Source organism: Bos mutus, chromosome 3 (assembly GCF_027580195.1).
Source record: "Bos mutus isolate GX-2022 chromosome 3, NWIPB_WYAK_1.1, whole genome shotgun sequence".
In the NCBI taxonomy this organism is placed as follows: domain Eukaryota; kingdom Metazoa; phylum Chordata; class Mammalia; order Artiodactyla; family Bovidae; genus Bos; species Bos mutus.
The window spans coordinates 2,441,657-2,463,576 of NC_091619.1; the positions used below are offsets into that span (position 1 = coordinate 2,441,657).

Here is a 21,920-nt window from a genome sequence, read left to right on the forward strand (position 1 = left end):
AGATGGTTAGATGGCATCACTGACTCAATGGATGTGAGTTTGAGTAAACTCCTGGAGATAGTGAAGGACAGGGAAGCCTAGTGTGCTGCAGTCCATGGGGTCACAGAGAGTCAGACATGACTGAGTGACTGAAACTGAACTGAACTTAATGCTTATTCTCTTCCGATAGGAATTAATGTATTATTCTCATAAGCATGCTATTTGTCTTGTGTGTGTATGTGCTCAGACAGAGCTCTCCTCACTCCCCTGCCACAGAGGCCATGAGGTTGCAGAGACCAGAGCTGTGTAACATTGAGATGTCTACCCAAGAACTCCAAGTTCAGTTCAAATTTGTATTGGTTGGTGATAGTGGTACTGGAAAAACTACATTCTTGAAATGTCATCTGACTGGTGAATTTGAGAAGTATGTAGCCATGTTGTGTGTTGAGGTCCATCCTCTTGTGTTCCAGATCAGCAGAGGACCTGTTATGTTCAAAGCATGGGATAGAGCTGATCAGGAGAAATTTGGTGGACTGGGAGATGGCTATTATATACAAGTTCAGTGTTTCATTATAATGTTTGATGTAACATCAAGATTTGCTTAGAAGAATGTGCCTAACTGGCATAAAAATCTGGTACCAGTATGTGAGAATACTGCTATTGTGTTGTATGACAACAAGATGAATATTAAAGATGGAAAGGTTAAGGCAAAATCTTCCACCAAAAGAAGCCTCTTCAGTATTATGACATTGCTGCCAAAGGTAACTACAATTTTGAAAAACCCTTCCTCTGGCTTGCTAGAAAGCTGATCAGAGACCCTAACTTGGAGCTTGTTGCCACACCTGCTCTCGCCCCCACCAGAAATGGTCATGGACCCAGCCCTTGCAGCACAGTACAAGCATGATTTGGAGGCTGCTCAGACGACTGCTGTCCCGGATGAAGATGATGACCTGTGAGAAAGTGAAGCTGGGGCCCAGCGTCAGAGTCTAGTTCACAGGCAGCTGTTCTGTGATGTCAGTGGTGCAGCGTGTTTGCCACTTTATTATATAGCTAAGCAGGACATGTGCTTAATCTTTGGATGCTGAAGCAGATGGATGGACTTCAGAGTGAACGTGGCAGTTAAAAAAAAATACCTTCATTTATTTTGGGCCTGCATATTTAGGTGTTTGGATCACAGTTGTTTTCTCCTTGAGTTTCAAATATAACACTGCCATAGCCACATGACAATATTGAGGGGTTGAATCTTGTTAGTTACTGTCATTCCCATTCCTTTTTATTTAGAATAAGAATAAACTTGTATTTTGAATAAATGAAAAGAATGCTATATGTATTATGCCACAAACACTTAGCATCTAAAACTCCTTATCAATATAAACAAGCAGAAGGGAACTCCCACTAAACTGAAACCAGCCGCTTGACACAATTGGAGCTGCTTCATGTTTTAACTGCAAACCTGAAAGGGAAAATATTTGTTTAATCAGCAATTCCTATAATTTTGTTCTAACAGATGGGAAGCCAACAACAGTATGTTTGCCAGCCTACACAAATTTGATTTTGAATAGTTCCTCATCCTTACCACCACCATCTCTCCTGCCTGCCAAAGCCAAAGAACTCATTTGAAACTCAAACAAACAAAAAATAGGTAGGAATTTCTGGATACTTGAGAAAAGTTATCTCTAAAGCTTATGATGCCTCTCTGCCAATGGTAATTGGTGGCAATAGGCATCACTGATCAGGACAAAATTAAGATGAAGGATCAGGAAGATTCTGAAGAAGGAATACTCTGGACAGAGGAAACACATATATTGAGGTTAATCAAGGAGAATTATTTAGGGGGAAGAAAAGAACAATATTTGGAGAATAGCAATGAAAACTAGGGCATTAGGTGGAGTCAATAAGTCATCAATTCAGTTCAGTCGCTCAGTCGTGTCTGACTCTTTGCTACCCCATGAACCGCAGCACACCAGACCTCCTTGTCCATCACCAACTCCTGGAGTTCACCTGAACTCATGTCTGTTGAGTCGGTGATGCCATGCCATCCAACCATTCCATCCTTTGTCATCCCCTTCTCCTCCTTCCCTCAATCTTTCCCAGCATCAGGGTCTTTTCAAATGAGTCAGTTCTTCGCATCAGGTGGCCAAAGTATTGAAGTCTCAGCTTCAACATCAGTCCTTCCAATGAACACCCAGGACTGATCTCCTTTAGGATGGACTGGTTGGATCTCCTTGCAGTCCAAGGGACTCTCAAGAGTCTTCTCCAACACCACAGTTCAAAAGCATCAATTCTTCTGTGCTCAGCTTTCTTTGTAGTCCAACTCTCATATCCATACATGACTACTGGAAAAACCACAGCCTTGACTAGATGGACCTTTGTGGACAAACTAATGGCTCTGCTTTTTAATATTCTGTCTAGGTTGGTCATAACTTTCCTTCCAAGGAGTAGGTGTCTTTTAATTTCATGGCTGCAATCACCATCTGCAGTGATTTTGGAGCCCCCCAAAATAAAGTCTTTCACTGTTTCCACTGTTTCCCCATCTATTTGCCATGAAGTGATGGGACAGGATGCCGTGATCTTAGTTTTCTGAATGTTGAGCTTTAAGCCAACTGTTTCACTCTCCACTTTCACTTTCATCAAGAGGCTCTCTATTTCTTCTTCACTTTCTGCCATAAGGGTGGTGTCATCTGCATATCAGGTTATTGATATTTCTCCTGGCAGTCTTGATTTCAGCTTGTGCTTCTTCCAGCCCAGCGTTTCTCATGATGTACTCTGCATAGAAGTTAAATAAGCAGGGTGACAATATACAGCCTTGATGTACTCCTTTTCCTAGTTGGAACCAGTCTGTTGTTCCATGTCCAGTTCTAACTGTTGCTTCCTGACCTGCATACAGGCTTCTCAAGAGGCAGGTCAGGTGGTCTGGTGTTCCCACCTCCTTCAGAATTTTCAACAGTATATTGTGATCCACATAGTCAAAGGCTTTTGCATAGTCAATAAAGCAGAAATAGATGTTTTTCTGGAACTCTTTTGCTTTTTCCATGATCCAGCGGATGTTGGCAATTTGATCTCTGGTTCCTCTGCCTTTTCTAAACCAGCTTGAACATCTGGAAGTTCACGATCCATGTATTGCTGAAGCCTGGCTTGGAGAATTTTGAGCATTACTTTACTAGTGTGTGAGATGAGTGCAATTGTGTAGTAAGCCATAGCTATGATCTAAAGCATCTATTGATGCCTGGAATAATATAGGTCACCTGCTCAAACAAAGTAAAACAAAAGAAACATGGGTGTCCTATAAGAAAGAAAAATGGAAGGAAGAGTTCAATCCTAAGATGATGTCTAACATTTGAGAGAAAGTGATTTGAATATCTTGTATGTAAAGAAATTAAAAAGTGAACTGCTTGCTCAGAGTCTTACAGAATTAGATGAAGAGCTGGCACTTGGCTCAGTCACCTCAGCTCTTGGAATGGTATTCTTTCCATGGTCCATGCTGTTTCTCCATACTGTAGGTTTAATTTTGTCTTTCCCAACAGGAAACCAATCAAAGTCACACTTGGATTGTGGATCACACATTTCCACTTCTCCTAATGGTCATTGGTTCACCCATCAGCCCAGAGAAGGTAATCTCAATATTCACCAAACATATCCCGGTTGTCAAATGTTTGCTGGTTCACATGGTCATCTCACAGGTTAGTCAGGGTCACCCTGTCCTTTGACATACACAAATACTTACTTAAAATTGGTTGAAACTTACCATTCAGTCTCTCAGGAACTCTAAAATCCTCTTATAATTTCTGCAAATTCAGCAGGAATTTTATTTTTAGGCTTGCTTCAAATTCTGATTTCTTGATTCCATTTGGGCGACTTCACTTTCACTTTTCACTTTCACTTTCATGCATTGGAGAAGGAAATGGCAACCCACTCCAGTGTTCTTGACTGGAGAATCCCAGGGATGGGGCGCCTGGTGGGCTGCCGTCTATGGGGTCACACAGAGTCGGACACGACTGAAGTGACTTAGCAGCAGCAGCAGCACCCTTACCTCTTGTGGCTATTGTCTTTTCTTGATCCCACACCAACACAGAAGAGGAGCCCAGCCCATTTCTCTAACTTGCCACAACGTAGCAGCCAGCTAGATACTTGCTGGGGTAGCAAAACTAATAGCAGGAGCAGATAGAGAAAGTTTCTACTGCTAGCCTCAGGCTGCTAATTGTTTCATTGTTAATATCTGATAAGTTTTGAAATTCTTCCACAGTCTTCATTCATTACCACCTTTCATTGTACATTTCTTTATAGTCATCATCTATGCCAAATTTCTGAACCTCTGTCTACACCTTTTCCTCTATTCTCTGTTTTCAGAGTCCACCAAAAATCAGGTCATTTCTATGTACAGCATTTCTATGTACAAAAGCTTCAAATCTCTGATTACTTGTCCTTCTCCAAACAGTGACCTGGGGTATCCAGGAAGGAAGAGAAAATGGGAGATCAACCAATGTGACACAAAGTGACCTAAAAAAGGCTTTTTTCTATAGAAAAGACCTTCTGTTTCAGAGAGAAAGGGCAAGCCTCTGAAGAAAGAAATAGCCTTAATTGACATTTTTTTATACCTTTATATTTTATCTGCTATATGCCACACAATGAAGTTCTGAGAAAAGAGTCTGAGATGAGCTCTTAAAACCAATTTTTTTTTCCCCCATCAAATAAAGCAGATGGCCAGAACTTGACCTCAGTTCTCTGTACAGGCATCAACAAGGGAAGCATCCAGGTTCTGAGTACATGAAAATGAGTGTTTATTTCAATGAGAAAAGATGGATTCTTATAAGAGGGCTGTACAAACGAAGGAGAAGCTTAAGTTTCATTAGTTTTTTTTTTTTTTTTTGAGTTGATGAGCCACTAATAGTCTATTACTTAGAATGGCCCCTCCTCATTTGGCCAGCAGAAATCCTATGCATATTTATTTATTTATTTTTGGCCATGGGGGCATATGGGAGTTTAGTTCCCCAACTATTGATCAAACCCGTGCCCCTTACATTGGAAGCACAGAGACTGAACCACTGGACCTTGAGGGAAGTCCCTCATTAGCTTCTTAGTAAATCCACCTTAATGTTGTACACTCTTCCCAGTTCATTTAGAGCTTAGCCAGGTACATAAACCTAACTGTAATAGAAAGGAAACAGCCCCCACGTCAGCCTGACCCAGGGTACTCAGACCTATTGTACTTCTAGGAAAACTATTGCATGTGTAACCTTGATGGTCATAAGTAAAAATTAAAATTAAAAATTGGCATAGTTGAAATACAACTTAATAATATTAGTGCAAGCTTCCTCCCATGCTGGCTGTCCTTTTAAAAGAAATGATTAGTAAACAATCTTCTTGAAAAATAACAACTTAAGCGAATAGTCTTTTTCTTAAAAATTATAATAATAATCAGTAATTATTAAGCTCTTAGTAAATGCTAGGCATTGAGCTAAAAGCTTTTCATGTATTACTGAACTTAATCTTTACAATAACTCTTTGAAGTACCAACTGTCTTTATTTTCCAATTTACAGATAAGATTATTAAGGCTGATGGACTTTTTTATTTTTCCAAGGCACAGAGACCAGGTCAGTTCCCCAACAAAGGGATCTTTCACAGCAGAGGTCAAATGATAACCATTATATAATTTTGTCCTTTGAATAACAGGAAACTCAGCACCTCCATGAGAAACCCACTTCATCTGTAGTACTCAGAGAGAGACACAGAGACAGACAGACAGAAAGATTTTTCCTTTGGGATTAGATACTTTTCCAATAGGGTTTGTCCAATAGAATGGGGCTGTAAAGAACGAGGCAAGCTCTTTTCCAGGGCTACCCCTGTCTTTTCTTTCTATGAGTAACGTTTCTCAGTGTTCTGCAAACTCCTTCCTAGAATGTCAGCACCATGTGGGCAGAAATCAAATCTTGTTCTCTGCTGTACACCCAGCACTTGGAATAGTGCTCACTCAGAGAGAGAAGGGACTGAAAGGGCACTGTGAAGGGCACGGTGTCACTTGTGTGGTGTTTCCGACAAAAAGGCACAACCCGAATCCAGTCTTAAAGACACACCAGACAGATCTAAGTTAAGGGGCATTCTATGAAACAACTGACCTATCCTCTTCAAAAGGTCAGTGTCACTAAATACAATTTAAAAAGTGAAGAATTGTTGTGATAAGAGACTAAAGAGACATGGCAATGACATGTGATGGGTGGTCTAGGATTTTCTTTTGTCTTATGAGATATTAATTGAATAACTGGTGAAATGTAAAAACAAAACAAATCAATAGAATATTATATCATTATTAATTTCCTGATTTCAATAAGTGTGTTATTATAGAACATGGTGTTTCTCAAATCTTTTAAAAAATTATTGTATCCTGTCTGCCAAAGATAAATTAAAGTGATATTTAAATTAATATCTCCTTAATAAGAGAAATTGAAAGCTAGGAAATATGATTTTGTTGGATATAGTTGAGCTTTGGAAAGCCAGAGGTCATATGTAGTATCTCTGGTTTTCTACATTTTTCCCTCTCATAGAATCAATTTTTTCCCCTTGAAGGTGACATCACCTCTACTGAGAATAGAAAATATAAGAGAAAATACACACTGAAGAATTCAGGGAACATCACGTCTGTAAATGTCTTCCAGCAGTTTAAAAAAAGATGTAGATAAAAATTATATAAACATACCTATATATGTGTGTGTGTGTGTATGAGTGACAGACAGAGTATGGAGTGGGGGCTATAAAGCAAACATGGGAAAATATTAACATTTAAGAAATACAAGTGAAAAGTATATGGGGCATAAGGACCTACATGAGGACCTAGCAATGAGATCTTAAAAATAAATTTTTGCATATACAATTCATTGATTTTCAATAAGATGATTCAAAGGGAAAATGACAGTCTTAAGCAAATGATGTTGGGAAAACTTGATATCCACATACAACAGATCCTTACTTTACACCATATGCAAAACACAAATCAAAATAAATCAAGAACCTAAGTATAAGAGTTAAAACTATAAAACTCTTAGAAGACAGAAAAAAATCTTTGTGACATTGGATTTGGTAATGACTTCTTGGATATGCATGAGATGTACAGGCAACAAAAGAGAAAATAGACAAATCAGACTTTATCAAAATTTAAAACTTCTGTGCATCAAAGAAAAATATAAAGAGTGAAAAGGCAACCCACATAATGAGAGAAAATATTTGCACAGCATGTATCTGACAGAGTGTTGATATCTAGAATGTATATATATGTGTATGTGTGTAAATATGTATGTGTACAAATATACATATATGTATGTATTCATATACACACACATATATATACACATATGTATAGTTTTCAAAAATGGACAAAAGCTTTCAATAGAAATTTCTCCAAAGAAGATAAACAATGGCCAATATAAGTACCTGAAAAGATATTCAATATCACTAGCTAGCCATCAGAAAGAGGTAAATTAAACCCACAATGAGGTACCATTTCACATCCATTAACATGATTAATAGATAAATTTTTTAAAAAATGAAAAATAATACGTGTTGATAAGGATTTGAAGAAATTGGAGTCTTATTTATTATTGGTGGAAGTGTAAAATGATACTGTGGAAAACAGTTTGGTGGCTCCTCAAAAAACTCAAACACAAAGTTATTGTATAATCCAGAAATTTCGCTCCTAAGCATATACCTAGAAAAAAATGAAAACAAGGACTCAGATACTTGTACACTAATGTTCACAGCATATTCACACCAGCCAAAAGGTGGAAACAACCCAAAATGTTCATGAAGAGATAAATGGGTAATCAAACTGTTGTATATACATACAATGGAATATTTTTCATTTGTAAAAAAAAAAAAAAATTCTAATACATGCTGCAATATGGATTGAACTTAATATCTTGCTAAGTGAAATAGGCCAGACAAGAAAGGACAAATATATGATTCCACTTATGTGAAGTACCTAGGATATGCAACTTTGTAGAAATATAAAGTAGACTTTACCAGGGGTTGGGAGAGGGGGAAACAAGAGAATTATTGTTTAATTGGTATAGAGTTTCCGTTTGGAATGATGAAAAGTTCAGAAAACATACAGTGGTGGCAATTACACGACTTCATGAAAGCATTTAATACTACTGATATATACTTATTAATAGAAATGGATAAAATAGTGAATTTTATATTATGCATCTTTTACCATAATAAATTTGTTTAAAGTATATGGAAATTTTTGTACTATTCCTGCAACTTTTCTATAAATTTGAAATTATATAAAAATAAAAACTTATGTGAATAAAAAAGAAAACCTCAAAACCTGCCAGTTTGTGATGATGTAGTCACAGTAGCTTCCAGGGCTTTCGAGGTAGCACTAGTGGTAAAGAATCTGCCTGCCAATGCAGGAGATACAAGAAATGCATGTTCAATCCTTGGGTCATGAAGCTCCCCTGGAGGAGGAAATGGCAACCTGCTCCAGTATTCTCGCCTGGAAAATCTCATGAACAGAGCAGCCTGGCAGACACGACTGAGCGGCTGAAAAACAACAACAACAACATCACAATAGCTGGTACATATCTTCTTTGAAAAAAGTATACAGTCCTATAGGACTAATCTCAAATTTTTCCCTTAAAGAACTGACTCTATCAAATTTGTCTCTAAAAGAATCCCACTCCTGCCCCAGGGCAATCTTTTCTTTCTATCCAGTTGAGCATCTCGTTTTCACTTGGGGCTCCTCTTCTACCCAGGACTTCTATGGTGGCAGAGGTTGATTTCAGTTGGCACAGACGGACTGAGGCAGAAGGATTTTCGAGGGGCTTGACAATGCCCTCTCTAAGCCCAACTGGCAAACCATGCTCCTCAATTTTATGTGGATGTTGAAAAACTGTATTGTCTTTGACTGGGTGCTGCAGAACAGAGGCTTTAGTAACAGGTTGGAGTGCAGGGTTTTTCTAGAATGAGTACACTAAACAATGTCAACAGGAGATAAGATGAAAATTATCCTACCAGCTTCATGACTTATGTTTACCATATGTTCTATCTCCACATAGAGCTTATTGTATTTTGGAGTTTACATAAGACTTACAAAAACATATTTTATTTGTATGTGATAGAGGAATCAAAGACCCTATGAGGATATTTTTTCCTATCTTACTTGTTTCGGTCTATCAACTCAATTTCAGGGAAATCTTTAGACAAGTTTGTTTGTTGAGGGTAATGAAGAAAGGCTGTGGACTCTATACTTCCCTTTGGCTCTCATAGCTCATACTGATGATGTCATTACAATAGATGGTATATATGTCCTTTGAGAAGAGCATGCAATCCTATAGGACAAATCTCGGATTTATTCCTTAAAGAGACAGCATTAAAGAGAGCTCTCCTGGGCAGTTTACCCTCAAAGTCAGAGAATTTTCCACACACAGTTGGGTATGGCCGGTGATAAATAAATATGGTGTCAATCATAGTCTGTTGAATTGACTTGGCTTTCCTGAGTCTTTCTTGTAATTCCTATTTGGATAGGAAGTAGAAAACTTGACTGATGTAAATACCACTTTTTGTGTCGCATCCTTCACAACCTTCAGTCACCTTTTCATAAGAAAAGGACCAAATCTCCATTGGCTTAATGTCCCCAAAGTTGTCATCTCAAATGCTGAGATTAAAATCTTATGAACATATCTCCTTTTAAGATAGAGATGGGAGTTTAATAATTGTGTGCTCGTCTGTTTTTATTTTAGAGAAATATAAGGAATAAAACCTTCTTCTGGCTAGGTATGACTGACAGTACACATCTATCTATAATTTACTAAATCAAAGTGTACCTTTCAAACAAAGCATATCCAGTGAGACCCTTTGCTTCTCTTCCCCCTAAGATGTGATAATCATAATAAGATTCTTAAGGATACTCCTCATATGAAGATGAAACCAGCTTTTCTTTCAAAGCCAGATCATCATGAATGAAATTTTCAGAATGCCCTAATTATTTTTCTGTGTTTCTCTATAGAATTTGTACTCTTGTCAGAACTCATATCTGGAGGGAAACCATAAAATTACTTCTATACTATAGGAGAAGAGAAATCTTTTATTTATTTATTTTTTTAGCTACAGATATTTTTATAGCATTTTAAATATCTAATCTCATAACCAATTTCATTTAATCTTCATAAAGACTCTGTGAGGTAGCATTTTTTTTTTGTTTCTATTTTATAAATGAGGAAACCAAAGTTCAAGAAATATTTAACTTCCTGAAAGTCACTCAATAATAAAGGGGTAGGGGATTAAGAGGTACAAACTGTTAGATATAAAATAAGCTATAAGGATATGTTTTACAACATGGGAAACACAGCAAATACTTTATAATAGCTATAAATGGAGTATGAGCTTCCCAGGTGGATCAGTGAGTAAAGAACTTGCCTGCAATGTGGGAGATACCAGAGATATGGGTTCAGTTCCTGGGTTGGGAAGATCTCCTGGAGGAGGGCACAGCAACCCAGTCCAGTATTCTTGCCTGGAGAATCCCATGGACAGAGAAGCCTGGTGGGCTAAAGTCCATAGGTCTCAAAGAGTCAGGCATGACGGAAGTGACAACACAGCATAAGTGGAATATAACCTTTCAAAATTGTAAGTCACCATATCGTACACTTGTAATTAATATAATATTATACATGATCTATACTTCAACTAAAAAAAGTGAGGCAGAGGTGCTGAATCTTTGAACTAAAGTTACTGCTCCTTCCATGACCATACTTCTCACATGGAAGTAACCTAAACCAGAAACTGAAGAATAATAGTCAAGGCTGATTTCCTTCTGGCAAGTAGGCCCCAGACCATTTCTCGTTCTCTTGAACTAAAGATAACAGTGTTACCACCTAGCAGCCAAGCCAGCTCTCTTTTCTCTGGCCATAAGGATCACTGGTGCTCAAAAAACCATTTCCCACATTTTTCTGCCACTTCTTCCTGTCTCCACTCCAACTGTCTCCCTCCATTAAAAACCCTTCAATATCTCCCTGGTTTTTCTAGGTTGGGAGCTTCCGCCCTACTGGACTCAGTACCTACTTGCCTGTGCCTCCCTTCAAAGTGAATCCCAAGAGCTGAAGGACAGTCAGTGAGTGCAGTGTCCTAGCAAGGGGAGACGTAACACCCGGCTTCTTACGCCCTTCTTCCAAAGACAAGCTCTTTCTCTAGCTGACTAGGGTCAAGTCTAGATGATAAATGCATAGAGAAATGAAGAAAGATGTTTGTTTTCTCCTTGAGCACTTCTGCCAGCGTTTCCCTGTTTTCTCCTGAGGAAGACTGAGCAAGAAAAGACAAGAAAACAGACTCAATGTCTTCCTCAGGGTACAGCCTCACTGACACTTACTGTCTGGGCTGCCATATCTTGGGACAAGACTGAAAATAGGACGTGGAAATAGGAAGGACTGGAAGCTCATCAGAAAACTGACATAGTTCACGATGTAGGTCACCTCTGGCCTTTTTCCTTTATTTTTAAATTTTTTGGCCATGCTATGAGGAATATGGGATCTTGTGGGACCAGAGATGGAACCTGTGCATCCTGCAGTGGAAGTCCAGAGTCTTAACCACTGGCCCACCAGAGAAGTCCCTTGACCTTGTTCCTTTAGAAAGGAACCTGCTGAAGACCTCCCAGTGGAAGTCAGTGGAGCAGGTCTGGAAGTCAGCTATGATCTGATGTGCTTGTTCATGACTCAACCACCCTGAGAATTCATCACTGCAAGAGACTTGGCGATTTTGACCATTATGTCATTTTACACTCTTTTTTTCCCATCAGTCATGTATCTGTTTAACTTCTATCTTTAAGTCATCATTGGTTAAATTTATGGGTTGTAAGGAATATTCATATTGAAATATAGCACATAAATAAGAACTATAAAAACAATCACTCAAAATTCACCTGATATTTTATCTATAAAAACAAAAAATAACAGCTGTGAAAATTTTAAATTTACAAAAGAGCCAAATTATAAAATTGTATAACAAATACTATACATACCATATTTTTGCCATGCCATATTTGTCATAATTGTTTCCTATCTCTTTTTTTTTAAGATAGTAACATTTATGAATACAATCTGAAACTCCCTTCACTCTTTCCCCTTCCTTCCTTCTTGCTTCTGCAGAAGTAACCACACTGAGAATGTGTGTATTTTTCCTTTGCATGTTTATGTATTGTACCTGTCTGCACCAATTAATTATAAACATATGGTATTGTTTTAAATTTATGTATTTTTGAAATTTATCCATACTGATTGACAGAAAGATTCTAATGTTATAAATATTCTTCAGCACAGCACATCAAGATGTCATTAACACTTAATTAAGCCCTTGGAAGGTAAACACAGTTGGCCCTTCATGTCTATGGGTTCTATCCATGGATTCAACTAACTGCAGTTCAATAATATTTAGGAAAAAATATTCCAGAAAGTTCCAAAAAGCAAACCTTGAATTCACCATGGTTATTCACCATGCACCAGCTATTTGCATAGAATTTACATTGCATTAGGCATTGTAAGTAATCTGGAGATGATTCATAGTGTACAGGAGGATGTGTGTCTATTATTTGCAAATACTGTACCATTTTATACACAGAAATTGAGCATCCATGAATTTTAATATGGGGGATATCCCCCACAGATACTGATGGAGGATCATACTTAGAATCTAGCAATAATAGTTTTATATTTTTTAAATTGGGTGTGTGTTTAGGCTCTAAACACAGGGATCAGAAACACAAATAAAAATCATCAACTATATTTACATATATTTCTGATGTAGCAAAAAGTAGTTCAACTTCGAACTTCATTTTAATATGTTTATTTCTATCCCCAAATGAAATGAGGTATACAAAATGTCACTTTGAATCTGTCCACAAATTGTGTTCTTGCTTTCATAGTTAAAATTAATTCAATAATGTGAAGTGCTTATTAAATGTGGGTAAGCCAATTTTGTCTTTTTAGATATGTGGCATGAATATTATTAAAGGCTTTAATAAAATTAACTTGCAGTGTAACTTTAATTGCAATATATTGATCTAAAGTAACACATTTTATGAAAAATGACTTATTTATTTTATGTTATATAAACATACTATGAAAGATAATTTTAAAAGTTCCTTAGGGAATTCTTGATTTTATATGTAACTTTGAATATAGTTTGCGAGTTAAAGGAGAGTAGGAGAAATCAAGACTGATTTAAACCAACCTAAAATTATACAAAAAAGACAAGGATTTTAAAATGCTTTAATTCCCATTGCACCATTTCTGACTCATATAATATTATTGTCCAACTAGCTGACTTGCTGTTAATCACCCAGCTGAGACCAAAAACTCCCGAAGCCCAAATCGACAACACAGATACTCATGAACTAAATGATTGTTTATTGTTTTAAAAACTGAGTTTTGAGGTGGTTTGTTGCACAGCTTAATTAGGTAGAAATAAACTGTCACAACTAATACAGTGTTTTTGTTGTTTGCAACCAAGAGCCTTAGATAATTTCCTTTAGTTCTTCTCATCAGCCTGGAAACACCTAAATTAGTTCATTCTGATGAACTGGCTTGCTCCCAGTATCTAAGCAGTATTCTGTGCCCTTTCAAGATGGGCTCAGTCTATCCACCCACACAGACACTCTCTTTGAGCTTGTTTTCCAGTTGATGTCCAGATTCCAGGTGAAGGCCATTATCTTAACACCCATAATCTAGGAGCTCCTTTACAGACAACTTGGCAGCTTCATCATCAAGATCACAAGAGCTGCTGCTGCTGCTGCTGCTAAGTCGCTTTAGCCATGTCCGACTCTGTGCGACCCCAAAGATGGCAGCCCACAGGCTCCCCTATCCCTGGGACTCTCCAGGCAAGAACACTGGAGTGGGTTGCCATTTCCTTCTCCACTGCATGAAAGTGGAAAGTGAAAGTGAAGTCGCTCAGTCATGTCCGACTCTTAGCGACCCCATGGACTGCAGCCTACCAGGCTTCTCCGTCCATGGGATTTTCCAGGCAAGAGTGCTGGAGTGGGGTGCCATTGCCTTCTCCTCACAAGAGCTAGATCTCCACTATCCTGAAGCTCACAGCCACCTGAATCAGTAAATATCCATTTCTCCATGGTGATACCCTAGTCTCTAAACAATGCAGGAGACCTGTGTTCAATCTCTGGGTTGGGAAGATCCCCTGGAAAAGGGAATGGTTACCCACTCCAGTCCACTGGGGTCACAAAAGAGTTGGACATGACTTAAGCGACTAACACTTTCACACTTTTAAGAGGGCATAGAGCCTCTTTTTCTTGTGGGAAGACATGAACAGCACAGCTCAGCAGGAAATAGAACAGTTAAAAGAGAAAGGAAAGACTCTACAACTGAAACAATAGACCAAAAAGTAAACAAATTTGTTTCTAAATCATATCCTGGTTCAGTTAATATTTACCATCTACAGCTTCGCCTTCTGTTGCGAGAACAAAGGCAGTGCCTCTAAAAGCACAATATAAGAAGCCAAGGAGTGAGCATCTCTCCATTGGTATGACCATTGCTGTTTCTCCCACTACTCCTGAAGACCCAAGGAGCACAGAATGGAGAAGCTTCTTCTGGGTGTCCTGCTCCTCGCCTTTCTCCCAGAGGGCATGACACAGAAAGGTAGGTCCTAAGTTTTGTTTGGATAAAGTTTTCTCCAAGTCTCAGGGGAACTGAAGTACAGCACGTTTTGTTACTGCTGCTGCTGTTTTGAGGAACAGGTGAATGAAGGATGGTATAAGTCCTTTTGCAGTATTGCAAGTGATTTGCAGTATTGCAAATCACCTTAAAACATAGCAGCTTAAAACAACAAACATTTAGTGGTCTCATACTTTCTGCAGGTTCCGTTCAGTTCAGTTTAGTCGCTCAGTCGTGTCTGACTCTTCTCGACCCCATGAATCACAGCATGCCAGGCCTCCCTGTCCATGACCAACTCCTGGAGTTCACTCAGACTCACGTCCATAAGAATCAGGGAATAGCTCAGCTGGATGATTCTGACTCTAGGTTTCTCATGAGTTGCAGTCAGTCAAGCAGAGACATCCTCTCATCTGAAGACTTGACTTGGGGAGGATCTGCTTCTTTGCTTACTCACATGGTTATCGTCAGGATTCAGCCTTTACAGGCTATTGAGTTGAGGGTCTCAGTTCTTCACTGGCTGTTGGCTTGAGGCTGCCCTTAGTTCCTTGCCACCTGGACCTTTCTATCAGGCAGCCTATAACATAGCAACTAGCTTCTCCAACAGTGAGAAATCTAACAGAGAGAAAGTGCCCAGCACAAATGGTAGTCTTTCTTAAAAAACTAAAAATAGAACTACCATATGATCCAGCAATCCCATTCCTGGGCATATATCCAGAGAAAACTATAATTAGAAAAGATACATGCACCCCAATGTTTATTGCAGTGCTGTTTACAATAGCCAAGACATGGAAGCAACCTAAATGTCCTAGGAACCTAGATGAATGGATAAAGAAGATGTATATGTGTGTGTGTGTACAATGGAGCATTACTCAGCCATTAAAAAAATGAAATAATCCCATTTGCAGCAACATGGATGAACGTAGAGATTGTCATACTGAGTGAAGTAAGTCAGACAGAGAAAGAGAAATATCATATGATGTTTCTTATATGCATAATCTAAAAGGAAATGATACAAATTAACTTATTTACAAAACAGAAACAGACTCATAGACATGGAAAACAAACTCATGGTTACTAAAGGGGAAATGAGTGGGGTGGGGAGGGATAAATAGGAGTTTGGGATTAACATGTAGACACTATTATATATAAAATAAATAATCAACAAGGACATACTGTATAGGACATGGAACTCTATTCAATATTGTATAATAACCTATAAGGAAAAGTGTCTAAAAAAGAATGGTATGTATATGTGTACATATACATACATATATATGTGTATATATGTATACACATACACTTAGCTGTATCCCTGAAACTGTATACCTGTATAATACAACATTGTAAACCAACTATACTCAATATAAAATAAAAATTAAATTTAAAAAATTTAAAAATAAAGTTTGGAAGCAGCTTGAAAAAAGCACAGACTTTTCATAATCTAATCTTCTGTCACTTGTCTTGGTTCTGCTGTATTCTATTCTTTAGTAGCAAGTTAGTCTACAGTCAAGGAGAGGAGAAGTATTTCGGACATATTTTTAAAACCACCCCAGATGCTTATGACTCAGGATATGCCTGGCATAGGGAAGCCCTGGGGCTAGAGAAAGAATAGCTGGCTATCCTTATTACATGGGAACACCATTACCTCTCACCTGAGAGAACAAGAATGGCTATGCAAACCTTTTATTAGAAAAAGAGGATATTACAGGGGTTAGGGTGGTCATTCTCTGACCCTTCTCAATACAAAATTTTAGAACAATCTTGGACTTTACTTAGAGAACCAGTTTCTCCCATACTAATTGAATTGCTGCTTTTGTGAAATTGCTGAAGTCTAATCCTCAGTTTCTTCACCTATGAAATTCGTATAAGAATGACATCAAACTAGCAAAGAGTTGTTTATGAAGATTGAGTGAGATAAGTTTAAGGGAAAAATTTATGATGCAGAAGTGCTACCAAAAAAGCTTGGTTTTTATTAGCAGTTAAAGAGCATTAATGTTTTCCCTTCCCTTTGTGTTATATCCATTAAACACAACCCCATCTTCTCAAGTTTGAGAAACTTCTCTATTGTATCACTATCAGTAAAAAGTTATTCAAAACACCATTCTCTGGCTAACTATGCTATTTGACTCCAGGTTTGTATACTGACAAGGTCAGACATCACGCATAGGGAGTGTAAACATTAAAGTCTGTAGCATCTGCTTTTTTTTTCTCCTCCACAGACTTGAGAGGGAAGGTGTTTATTTTCCCTGAAGAATCAGACACAGCCTACGTGACCCTGATCCCCAGGGTGAGGAAGCCGCTGAGGAGTTTCACTCTGTGCCTGAAAGCCTTCACAGACCTCACTCGCCCCTACAGCCTCTTCTCCTACAACACTAAGTCTAAAGACAATGAGCTGCTTCTCTTTGTCAACAAAGTGGGAGAGTACGATCTGTACATCGGGAACACTAAGGTCACTTTCAAGGTCCCCCGACCCACTTACGGCCCGGTCCATCTCTGTGTCAGCTGGGAGTCTGTCTCTGGGATTGCTGAACTCTGGGTGAACAGCAGGCCCGTGGGGAGGAAGGGCTTGAGGAGAGGGTACACTGTGGGACAAGATGCAAGAATCATCTTGGGACAGGAGCAAGATTCATTTGGGGGAAAATTTGATGTCAAACAGTCCTTTGTTGGGGAGATCTGGGATGTGTCCTTGTGGGATCATGTGGTCTCCTTAAAGAACTTGTGCTTCACCTGTTACACCGGCAACATCTTGAACTGGAGGGCCCTGATTTATCGAGTTAAGGGCTATGTGGTGGTGAAGCCCAAGTTGTAGGCTTAAGCCTCACTCCCTGCAGACATGACTTGTGTTTAATAATAATCATCCACATAGTCTCTTGGAAATTAAATACGTTGATTTCAATTTTTCTGGCTCTGTTAATATGGTGTAAACTACATTAAAGACACAAGGGTCAGGTAGACCTTTAGCATACAGTCTTCGTTGTTGCAAACATTACAACATTTTCTGCAGTGTCAAGCTATAGCAACTCCAAGGAACACACTGCTTTCAGTATGTGTGTCAATCTTCTAGAGCCCTGGACAGTTCTGGGAGGCCTCACGGGGCTTCTGAGCACAAAAAGTTCATCAGTCTATAAAAATGATGTGACCACTGGGAGGGGCCTTTCAGGAGTGGGTTGCTCTCATAAGCAGGACTGCTGAAGAGATGATCTCAAATCGGGCTTTCTCAGAAGCAAGGTTGTGAGTGTTCCCTTGAACCTAGCCCAGAAAGGATTCAGAGGTGTTCTGAGGAACATGGATGAAGGCAAGGATTAATTGCCTTGAAGACCCCTCTTCTCATTCACTCTCTTGCATTCACTCATTCAGTCTGGGGAGGCAAAGCTTTTATTCTTTCAGGTAATGTTCCATAAACATGAAGACTTCCCTTCTTGGCTCTGGTGCCATTAGGGATTCCCAAGTCCTTTGACAGGCACTTTCAGTGCATCCTCGATGGGGACACTTTGACTGTCCTCAAGAAGAAGAGATGGTGGATAGATGACATGGATTAACTTTTTTTTCCTTTTAATATCAGCCCTTTATGGACTGGAAGACATTGACAATAACAATAACACTCCCAGACTCTTGTTTAGACAAGTGTTTGATCTCAGAGTTTGAATGAGGTACCCAGCAGTTCACAGAAAATGAGTTCATCAGTGTAGAAATGAATAGGGCAAATGCAAAACCCAGGTATCACCCTGGGTTCCACATAGAGATGAATGAAAATCATGGGCTAATTTCCAGATTTCAGACACGAGGGCACCCCACTCCAGTACTCTTGCCTGGAGAATCCCGTGGATGGAGGAGCCCGGTGGGCTGAAGTCCATGGGGTTCGCTCAGAGTCGGACAGGACTGAGCGACTTCACTTTCACTTTTCATCTTCATGCATTGGAGAAGGAAATGGCAACCCACTCCAGTGTTCTTGCCTGGAGAATCCCAGGGACAGGGAAGCCTGGTGGGCTGCTGTCTATGGGGTCGCACAGAGTTGGACACGACTAAAGTGACTTAGCAGCAGCAGCAGAGTTAGCTGGTATTAATAAATATAATTTCTTCTTCTTTTTGGCTGTAGCACACAGTTTGCAGGATCTCGGTTCCCCAACCAGGGATCAAACCCAGGTTCCTGGCAGTGGAGTCGTGGCGTCCTAACCACCCGACCATCAGGGAAGTCCCTTATCAAATTTAATTTCAGAACAGATCTTCAGATATCCCTACACTTGTGAATACAATACAGCATACATGTTACTCCCAGAGAAAGCATGTGTAACTCCAGTGAAATTCAGCTGCTGGGTGTGACGTTACTTTTTTGGTTTTTTTTTTTTTTCTGAGATTTTTTTTTTCTCTCTCCACAAAATTCCGGGTCAGACCTAGAGAATATGTTTTGGTCAAGATAATGTTATAGTCCTTAGTGAACCCTTTTATTTTTTTAATTAATTTATTTTAATTGGAGGTTAATTACTTCACAATATTGTGGTGGTTTTTGCCATACATTGACATGTCAGTCATGGGTGTACATGTCCTAACCCTATCCCAAACCCCCTCCCACCTCCTTCCCCATCACATCAGTCTATGACCCTCTGGGTCATCCCAGGGCACCAGTGTTGAGAACCCTGTTTCATGCATTGAACTTGGACTGGTCATCTATTTTGCGTTTGGTAATATACATGTTTCAATGCTCTTCTCTCAAATCATCCCACCCTCAGCTTCTCCCACAGGGTCCAAAAGTCTGTTCTTTACGTCTTTCTTGTTGTCTTGCACATAGGGTCGTCAATACCATCTTTTGTTACTTTGTATTAACATATAAATACACAAAACTCACTCAGGAAACAGTCCCAATGTGAGCTTCAACAAAATTGAGGGAAAAATGTCCTGGGTCTCCAAGGCAGGTGAGAATGGTTTAGGCTGATAATATTTCTTCTGGAATGTTACTCTTCCACTGCCCAAAAGAAAAAGTGATGATAAGTAAGAAAGGTGGTTTTGACTGTGCTTTCAACACATCCTGTTCACCGACCACACTCTCTGTAAGGTTTTAGAGCTCAATATCTACTTGACATTTTAGTTGATCTTTCAACCCATTGCTTCAAGCAGGTGTTACACAGCCCACTTTTCTGCCATTAACAAAGTGGAAACAATCAGCCTCCCTCTTGCTTATTATTCCCTACCAGCTTTCCACCTGGTGAGCAGCACCTGACCATGTCCCTGGTGGTAACCTCTCAGATGAACAGAGAGTATGGGAGAATGATGTTAAAAACAAAACTCAAGTCAGGGAAACTCTTAATTCTTTAATTTAGGCTTGCCACCAAATTGTGCAACTCTGTCTAGGTAAAGGAAGAATGATAGGATCAATTTTGTGTGTGTGTGATTACAAAAATACCCAGAATATGACAGGCTATATATCAAACTACCAAAGATTCTAAGCAAGAGGTTTTTTGCCAATAGCACGGCAAAGGGCATCCTTGACCTCTTTGTTCCTTAGAGTGTACACCACAGGATTAAGGAGAGGAGTGAAAACTGTGTAAGTCACTGAAATCAGCTGGTCCTGATCCCTCATGTTCTCTGACTTGGGCTTGAGGTAGACGATAGAGGCACAGCCATAATGGACAATGACCACAGTGAGGTGGGAGGCACAGGTTGCAAAAGCTTTCTTCTGGCCCTCAGAAGAAGCAATCTTGAGGATGGTGGAGATGATGAGGACATATGAGATGAAGACCAGAATCATGGGCACCACAATGACGAGTGAGCTGATAAGGAAATTAATTATGTCATGTATAGTGGTGTTGGCACAGGAGAGTTTCATAACTGGGCGGATATCACAGAAATAATGGGCCACCTTTCTGTAACAAAAGGGCAGCCTGAACACAGAGGAAATCTGAATTGTGGCCACAAACAACCCAATGCTGCAGGCCCCCCATACCAGCTGGGCACATACCCTCTTGTTCATGATGATCATGTACCTCAAGGGGTTGCAGATGGCCACATAGCGGTCATATCCCATCGCTGTGAGCAGAAAACAGTTGTTGATGGCCAAAGTGATAAAAAAGAACATCTGGGTGGCACAGCCAGCCAAGGAGATGGGTTGGCTCAGGCCTACAAGACTGGATAGCATCCGAGGTACAATGACCAATGTGTACAAAGTCTCTGAAGTGGAAAGCGCAGTAAGGAAGAAGTACATGGGGGTGTGAAGGTGTCGATCAATGCTGATAATTGTCACAATGATGACATTGCCAGACAAGGTTAAAAGGTACAAGGTAAGGAAAACCACAAAGAGGGTGAGCTTGTGTTCATTAAAACTGGTAAAACCCTGGAAAATAAATTCCCTCACCCCTGTGTAGTTCTCTGTCTTCATCGATAAATTCCAAGAGACTTAGGACAAGCAGTCAGAACACATCAGCACCCAGCGCTCTGAGCAGGAGAACACAAAGGCAAGGAAATCATTAGGATCTGCTCCTGATGGATGCCTGGTTAATGGGGACTGCTGTTCACCTATAGGTAAAAGATAGAAAAACACAATCAGGAAACAATTTCATGTATGGAGACTTATACAAAAGAATGAATGGAGATGGGACGAGATAGAAGGAAGGAAGGCTGGGTCAAATGTGGAAAAGATTTCCTGGTGTGTTAGAAACATAGACGTTGGGATAAATGGAGGCTGGAGAAATAGGGAATGTGTAGTTAAATTTGGAAAGATTTTCTTTGGATTACAGTTTCAGATTTTTTTTTAACTTAAAATAAATGTTCTAACTTTGCCCACAACTCTTCCTCTGTTGTTTAAGGCACAATTTTACCATTTTCCCAAGTATCTTCCCTGTTAAGTTGCCAAACAAGACAACGCTCTCTGCTCCAACAAGACGTAAGTGTTTGCTTTCTCCTTGTCCCACTTGTTTGCATCTTTCATGAACCCTTTTCATAAATCATTCAATAGCTTCCAATCTTATGGCCCCTGACCCCACCCCCACCCCCGCCACATACACGTTTTTGTTAACAAGCCACTTTACTTTCTTTATTTTCCAAGACTTCTCTTGCTGCTGCTGCTGCTAAGTCGCTTCAGTCGTGTCCGACTCTGTGTGACCCCATAGATGGCAGCCCACCAGGCTCCCCTGTCCCTGGGATTCTCCAGGCAAGAACACTGGAGTGGGTTGCCATTTCCTTCTCCAATGCATGAAAGTGAAAAAATAAAGTGAAGTTGCTCAGTCGTGTCCGACTTCTAGCGATCCCATGGACTGCAGCCCACCAGGCCCCTCCATCCATGGGATTTTCCAGGCAAGAGTACT

The 21,920-nt window shown here is 39.6% G+C and overlaps 2 protein-coding genes and 1 pseudogene across 2 annotated transcripts; 2 read left to right on the top strand and 1 right to left on the bottom strand.

Moving 5' to 3' along the window:
• Window positions 1-296: 296 nt before the first annotated feature.
• On the top strand, window positions 297-935 carry LOC102284571 (GTP-binding nuclear protein Ran-like; annotated as a pseudogene).
• Window positions 936-14,546: 13,611 nt separating this feature from the next.
• On the top strand, window positions 14,547-17,434 carry LOC102284856 (mucosal pentraxin). Its single transcript, XM_005909160.3, has 2 exons — window positions 14,547-14,610; window positions 16,845-17,434. The coding sequence occupies exons 1-2, from the start codon at window positions 14,547-14,549 to the stop codon at window positions 17,432-17,434; spliced, it is 654 nt and encodes a 217-aa protein (XP_005909222.2).
• Window positions 17,435-20,062: 2,628 nt separating this feature from the next.
• Window positions 20,063-20,995, bottom strand: LOC102285131 (olfactory receptor 10J1). Its single transcript, XM_005909161.2, has one exon. The coding sequence runs from the start codon at window positions 20,993-20,995 to the stop codon at window positions 20,063-20,065; it is 933 nt and encodes a 310-aa protein (XP_005909223.2).
• Between the last annotated feature and the right edge of the window lie 925 nt (window positions 20,996-21,920).